General features: G+C 48.9%; 1 protein-coding gene across 1 annotated transcript in view; it reads left to right on the top strand.

The window, feature by feature from the left end:
* The window catches only part of grid2 (glutamate receptor, ionotropic, delta 2), a gene marked incomplete in the record, with an annotated part of 320406 nt that overhangs the window by 165784 nt on the left and 147122 nt on the right, over positions 1-7500 (top strand). Inside the window, 1 exon segment of the mRNA XM_062542969.1 lies at positions 6393-6680. Coding sequence (XP_062398953.1) covers positions 6393-6680 — 288 coding nt within the window.

Here is a 7500-nt window from a genome sequence, read left to right as displayed (position 1 = left end):
TGGTTCATTAGTGTGACTTTATCGTCATCCATGCGTTGTGTGGCCATGCCAAAAGTGCAGCCCTGGGTTTGCTCTGATAAGGCCTGGTGGAGGGATGTTCGGGGGGGGAGGGGTGAGGTGGGGAGGGGAGGATGAAGGGAGAGATGGAACAGGAGGGGAAGGGTGGAGGTGGAGTTGGAGGTGGGGAGGGTATGATGGAGGGAGAGATGGAGCAGGAGCTGTGAAAGATGAATGGGGGGATGAACAGGGTTGTAGGAGGGGAAGGGTGGAGGTGGTGATGGAGGGAGAGATGGAGCAGGAGGGGAAGGGTGGAGGTGGAGCTGGAGGTGGAGGAATGCTCTGGAGGAGTCTGTGTGCCTAATGACTCTCACACAGGTTCATTCCACCCGCGCAGCTCAGGAGATTCACTGTGATGAATGACTCAATTTGAGCCGCTTCAATTAAGAGGAGAAACTTTGCATGCTGAATCGCAGGAGAGAGAGAGAGAGAGAGAGAGAGAGAGAGAGAGAGAGAGAGAGAGAGAGAGAGAGAGAGAGGGAGAGAGAGAGAGGGTGAGAGAGATCATGAGTATGTAACGTCATGGGAAGAAGGAAAAACACACCTCATGCACACACACACACGCATGTGGACACATACAGCCTCTCACACACAAACACATTTGCTCACACACACTCTCCAGCACACATGCACCACACACGCACACACACACACACACACACACACACACACACACACACACACACACACACACACACACACACACACACACACACACACACACCACTTTCTTATCTGTTCCCAGCTGGCATTAAGAGAGGGATATGGAATTCTCCATCATAAGTGTCATTCTAAGTCAAGGAGTCTTATCAAGGGCTCTTAAAACCAGCACTGAAGTGAGCTTCACCAGGTGTCGCTTCTTCCAGACACATTTTGGCTTCTTGAATGTGCATGTGTGTGTGTGTGTGCGCGTGTGTGTGTGTGTGTGTGTGTGTGCGCGTATGTTTGTGTGTTTTTTAAGTTCGAGGCAGAACATCTGGTAAGGTACCACGCGGCCGTGCGTCTTCATTACGACGACTCAAAGCGCAGCGCAGCTCTCGTTGGCAGCCGCCAGACAATCTGCTCGTCAAAAAAAAGCCCCCCCCGCCCCCCGCCGCGGCGCCGTGACATTTGGACTCGCCGCCGCCAGGGACTCTCTTGATGTGCGACAAACTTTGCACAAGTGCGTCTTGTGAGTGCTTCGACAGCGGCTCTTGCCCGCCCGCCGAACAAAAACAAAACAAAAAAAAACCCCGAAGACGCCGCTGGTACTTCCGTGCCCTCTGCCCCCATCTGGATGCTCGTTTGGAGGCAGGAACGGCCGAGCCGGCAGCGCCCGACAGCGAGGAAGACGTACGGCGTACTCGTCTCATCTTCTTGCAGAGGGAGAGAGACAGAGAGACAGAGAGAGAGAGAGAGAGAGAGAGAAATAAAAACAGAGTGACAACTTGTCTGTGATGACAGCTGTACCAACTATCCAGCTGTCTATTAATACCTCACTTTTGCGTTGACTCTCTCACTAGCAAAAAAAAAAACAAGGGCCTGTCAGTATTGTATGTTATTCATTATGTTATGAGAGTCATCCATAATTGTTATGTATTCTAGCATGAAATCAATCACTGCTGGCATGCAATTCAAGCTTTATAAATTGGAAGTAATGGCCCATTGTCTTCACGCTGTATCATCAAGAGAAAGACAGATTTCTGTTTTGCTGCTGTAGTCATTGAAGACACTGCCAGCAAGTTGCTGATGTACTTTAGAACTGAGCTGTCTTAATCGATCATGCACACACACCCAGCTGGTCAGGAGATAATTTTTCTGAACCGCTGGGGCAGTGAAGCGACGGCTGAAAAGTGCACGGAGTAGATTTGACAAAAGCAGGTGTGAATGGGCTGCGGATCCCTCCCCGTATTTAAAAAAAGAAAAAAAAAGTGACAGTTGGAGAAGCCAGTGTGATTAGGAAATGAAAGGGCCCCTTGGATTCTCCAGTGTGTGCTTTATCTGCGGCGCTCAACAGTAGGAGGGTTTTGAGCAGAGCCACTGGCTGGGAAGTGCACCTGTGAAGAAGGGAATGTCAAGCTGAGGGGAGAGAGAGAGAGAGAGAGAGAGAGAGAGAGAGAGAGAGAGAGAGAGAGAGAGAGAGAGAGACAGAGGGAGAGAGAGAGAGAGTGCTCTGTTTGCTCACCGTCATGGTGGCCGTCTAGAAGCAGGCACCGAGGAGGACACCCCCGAAGCGCGTTTGATGCGCTGTGTCGTTGGGCAAACGTTGATAATTACATAAATAAATCATTTAAGCAGGCAAATTATGTGTTTTCTTTATCTCACTCTAGCCTGTGTATGAAGTAACACACACACACACACGCACACACGCACACGCATGCACACGCACACACACACACACAAACACACGCACGCACACTCACACACAGACAAACACTGATAGATACAGCAGACATGTAAACAGGCGCGAGGGCCCCCGCTGGGGAAGGGAAGTGCGCTATGCAAGGCGGGGTTGAGAACTCTGTCTGCAGCGGAGCATGTTATTGAGCTCTCTCATGTTCACCTGTCAGGAGTAAATGGGCCCTTTTCGCCGGGCACTTCGGCCTCGCTCAGGTGTGACTGCAGCATTAACTTCTGCCGGAGACAGAAGGACTTACAAGACAGCCCCGCCTCAGCCGTGTGCCCAGAGGAGAGGCGGCCTATAGCGCTCACCCGCCCACCTCCACCCCGCACTGGGGCCACAGGAGGCAGGGCACGGGGGGGGTGCAGGGGAGCTGGTGCCCCTCGCTGGAGTAAACCTCCCATCCATGCTGCGCTGATGCCAGTTCGCCAGGGGATTAGGCTGGTGGTGACTCAGGCATTTTTTTTTTTTTTTTTGGTGGTGTGGACTTTTGGATGTAGCAAGGTAATGGGACGTAATCATATAAAGCCCATGGATCATATCGGCCACGTAATTATTGTCTAATCTAATAATGAGTGTTTAATGCCTTGCCAGCGCTCACATACTGTAGCTGGCCAAATGAATTAATGAGGGGCGTATGCACTATGCAGGCGCTGCCATAGTGGTGGGTGTGTGTCTGTGTGTGCATGTGTGTGTCTGTGTGTGTGTGAGAGAGAGAGAGAGAGAGAGAGAGAGAGAGAGAGAGAGAGAGAGAGAGAGAGAGAGAGGGAGAAAGAGAGAGAGAGAGAGAGAGAGAGAGTAAGTGAGAGTGAGAGTGGGAGTGAAACAAAGAGTGTGTGTATGTGCCTGGGTGGGTGAGTGAGTGAGCGTTTGTATGTGTGTGTGTGTGTGTGTGTGTGTGTGTGTGTGTGTGTGTGTGTGTGTGTGTGTGTGTGTGTGTGTGTGTGTGTGTGTGTGTGTGTGTGTGTGTGTGTGTGTGTGTGTGTGTGTGTGAGAGTGTGTGTGCGCGCGCACTCGCGTGAAGGATGAGAGCGCCTAATTCACAAAAGTGCCCTAATGAGCAAGGATTAGCAAGGCTATGCATTTACTGCCGAGCCCAATCCATAACACTGGACTGAATTGCTGGGACCATGGATGCTTGTCATGTTGAATGAAATCTCGTTAGCCCAAGCTAGGCTTATTCAGCTTAAAACTTTCTGCATTTAATCAATTAAGGGCCATGCTTAAAGGTAGTCACGCTAATACATGTCGGGGGAGGGACACGGAAGTGAACTTACATGAAGTCGGATTCCCTTGCTTTATTTATGTTATCCTTAGACAATAAAGAGAATAAATTAGGTTGAGAATTAGTTAAAGTGTTGCGTGGCATATACTATATTATTCATGGGGCGTGTTTAGTTTCCTGGGGTTTGTAGGCCACGGCAGGATGAATGCAGATGAATGGGTATCATTTAACTCTGTTTGCATCAGCTCCTCCAATTTGGAAATGGAATAATGTTCATAAATAAGTAAACATTGGTGGAATCCCAAGGGGAGTTAAACATTTGATTATTTTTTTCTCCAGTGCTTATTTTGGCACAGTCTGTTGTCATTTTGGTTGGCCACAGAGTTGTGTTTCAGGATGGGCTGTGGGGGGAAACAGGTCCTCTTTGTCCCTCCTTTCTTGCCGTTAGTGTGCGCATAATGAGTTCCATTGTGGCTTGTGTTTGTCATGTTTTCTATGACTAGTGGAAAATGCTCCAAACCATACAGTTGGAATAGTGCTTGGGTTAATTCCCTGACTCATATTGTGAGTCATTAATGACGGGATTATTCTTTACTTTCTCTCTCTCTCTCTCTCTCTGTTGCCTTGTGTGTTAGTAGGGAACTGTAAACCATGCAGGGCATAAACAGTGTTTAATTATATTTAGTGGCATCATTAGGGGTAATTAGAGGGAAAATACTTGTTTTTTTTTCAGTGTGTACGTGTTTGTGTTCTTTATTTTTATACCTACTTGTAGTGTATGTGCGAGTGACTAGGTCTTTCTGAAGACAAAACTGACTTTGAATCAGGGCCCAAATTCAGTAGCACATTTCTCACAGAGAGAGGTGCACATTTTTTTTCCTTTTCTGTATTTTTTCCCTTCTTCTTTCTCTTCCCTCTTTTTATCCAATTTTGCTATTTCAGCAGCATTGTTGGGTGCTTCCTCCAGCGCTGCCCTTACTTGACACTTCTATTTTTCTGCCGGAGTTGGCAAATTACTCCGCATCACAGCTCAGCTGGCGAGTCCATGTTTCACCTTCCTCACGCGGTGACAAGAAAGAGAGTGCGAGAAGTGAGATGAATGTTTGTGTCTGCCGTCAGCGAGTGTCCTGGGGCAAGAGCCTGACTCAGGGGACAGTGTGGGGGAAGAGGGGAGTGTGCGTGTGTACAGTAGCCTATGTGTGTGTGTGTGTGTGTGTGTTGGTGTGCGAGGCATGTGTTAGAGTGTGTGTGTGTGTGCGTGTGTGCGCGCGTGTGTGTGTGTGTGTGTGCGTGTTTGTGTGTGCGTGTGTGTGTGTGTGTGTGTGTGTGTATGTATGTGTCGCGTGTCAGTGCTAATTCAAACTAGCATCATCCCGTTTGATACTGAGAGAGAGGACACTAACACGCGGTAACAGCTGTGGCAGCGCCGGCAGCGCTTTTTAACTCACGGTGCTAATCAGGCTTGCTAATATTCCGCCGCTATAATCTGCGGGGAAGGTGTGCTGTCGGTTCAAAGCCATATGACCCATCGCTGCCTACCCATATGGGCTGATCTGATGCTTGTCTGGGAGAAAGCATTTCAGGCAGGCAGGTAGGTTGGGAGACAGACAGCATCGTTTCTGCTATGGAAAACACGCTCTCCCTTCTCAATACACACTGAAAGTGTTTGACAGTGTGGCCTTTCATCTGCGTGTTATGTAACGTCTGTGTATTGTGTGCGCGGTGCGTGCACTCACTGCAGAACTGTATCGGCATTTCAGCACCATATGCCCACATGGACCTTTTCTTCATCAGGGAACAACGCTAAATCTATTTTTCTGTGAACTATCATTGCTCACGGATCTTGGGGTTGTGCTTTGAAACTCCCAGCAAACATGAGAGACGTGGAGAATGTATGTTACATTTTTAGCTTGGCTTTTGTGTTGCCTGCCTCTGCTTCCAAACCGTTTTACTGAGACAAAAACGCTCCATGTTGCGCTTTGACTGAGACTTGATGTGTTCTGTTGTGTGTGTTGGCATATGGGTTCATAAAAGGCCATGTTGTCAGCACCGCACAAATCCCTTTTGGCTTGAGACAGTGTGGCAGCAGTCTGCATGGCAGGGCTTCGTTTTAAAACTACTGAATTTTGGATGAACCCCAAATGGAGGAGAAATAATCATATTTGCACTCGGTTCCAAAGTTGTAATTAAACAGATGAGAAAGGGCATTGATCATCCCTTGCCTTGGCTACTGGGCCTCCACTCTACATTAGAAAGGGACAAAATTAATCTGGTGCTCACAGTGTTGTTAAATCAGTGTCTTGTTTCTAGAATGAGTTGTTCTGGGGACTTACTTAACCTTTCTTGCCCTCTCTGCCCTCTCTCCTCTCTTCTCTCCATCTCTCTTTTCTCTGGACTGTCTCTGTGCATCCATCACTGTCTCTGTCTCTCTGTCTCTGACCTCTCTCATTCCATCTTGTGTGCCTCCTCTCAGCTCGGTCTTTACTTCTCCTCTGCCCTCGTCCTGTCTTTCTCTCTCTCCCTCCACAATCTTTCTCTTTCACTCTCTCCAGGCCCTCTCTCCCTCTCCCTTTCTGCATCCCTTTCTCCCTCTGTCTGGAGTACGGACGGCCTCAATGTTTTAGTTTGAAGATGTACTGAAGTAATACCGATTGAGATCAAAATAAAGATTTAATAAAGGAGTGTTAAACATCTCTCTCTTTCTCTCTCTGTGTCTCTTTCTCTGTCCAGCATGCGAGCTGATGAACCGGGGCATCCTGGCCCTGGTCAGCTCCATCGGCTGCATGTCGGCGGGCTCGCTGCAGTCGCTGGCCGATGCCATGCACATCCCGCACCTGTTCATCCAGCGGGCGCCGGCCGGCACGCCTCGCTCCAGCTGCCCGCCGACCGGCCGCGCGCCCAACGCCGACGACTACACGCTGTTCGTGCGGCCGCCCGTCTACCTGAACGACGTCATCCTGCGCGTGGTCACCGAGTACACCTGGCAGAAGTTCATCATCTTCTACGACCAGCAGTTTGGTAAGTGGAGGAGGAGGAGGGAGAGGAGGAGGTGGGGTGGAGGAGGAAGAGGAGACAGTGGAGCAAGAGTAGGGTGGAGGGGGGAGGTTTTGGGCCAGTGGTTTGATTTGGGAGGAAAACATTTGGGGGCATCTGTCCGTCATTGTATAAAGCCTGCCCAATCAATTTGATTGGCCCGAACACATCTCATTTGAGCTTATTTATTCATTCTGGCTGACGCTTTTATCCAAAGACTTACATATGTCAATTATTACGAGGGCCAGTTTCCCGGAGCAACTTAGGGTAAAATGCCTTGCTCAAGGGCACGACAGTGGCAGCCAGGAATCGAACCCACAACTTTTTTTGGCTACTGCTTGCTAGCTCATCTCCTTAACACTAGAAGCGCCGCGCCCCTCTGACCCACTTATACCTAGAAGCGCCGCGCCCCGGTCATTTGACCGCTTTGACGACCTACTAGAAGCGCCGTGCTGTTGTGAACTACTTAAAGCGCGGCGAGGCGGTCAAAAGACCGCTGAGTCCTTAGACTGGGAGGCTGTTACTTACACATAATGACAGCTAGATGGCGCTTCGTGCACGAATCAAATCGTTTGAATACATTTGTCAGACTGTGTTGTCTGTGGTTGTTTCATTATGACATAGGTCTACAGCACGTTTGAGTTATCTGTCCATTTATTTGTGTTGATTTGTGTTGTTTGAGGTAAAAACTCTGGAGGAGTTCTTGAACAAAGATTGAGCAAACTTGACTTTCAACTTTCATAGTAGCCTATTTCATTTTTTATATTTCGTTTTTACATTTTGTATGCTAGCCTACTTAGAAATG

Source organism: Sardina pilchardus, chromosome 8 (genome assembly GCF_963854185.1).
Source record: "Sardina pilchardus chromosome 8, fSarPil1.1, whole genome shotgun sequence".
NCBI classification, from domain to species: domain Eukaryota; kingdom Metazoa; phylum Chordata; class Actinopteri; order Clupeiformes; family Clupeidae; genus Sardina; species Sardina pilchardus.
This window is presented reverse-complemented; position numbering and strand designations above follow the sequence as displayed.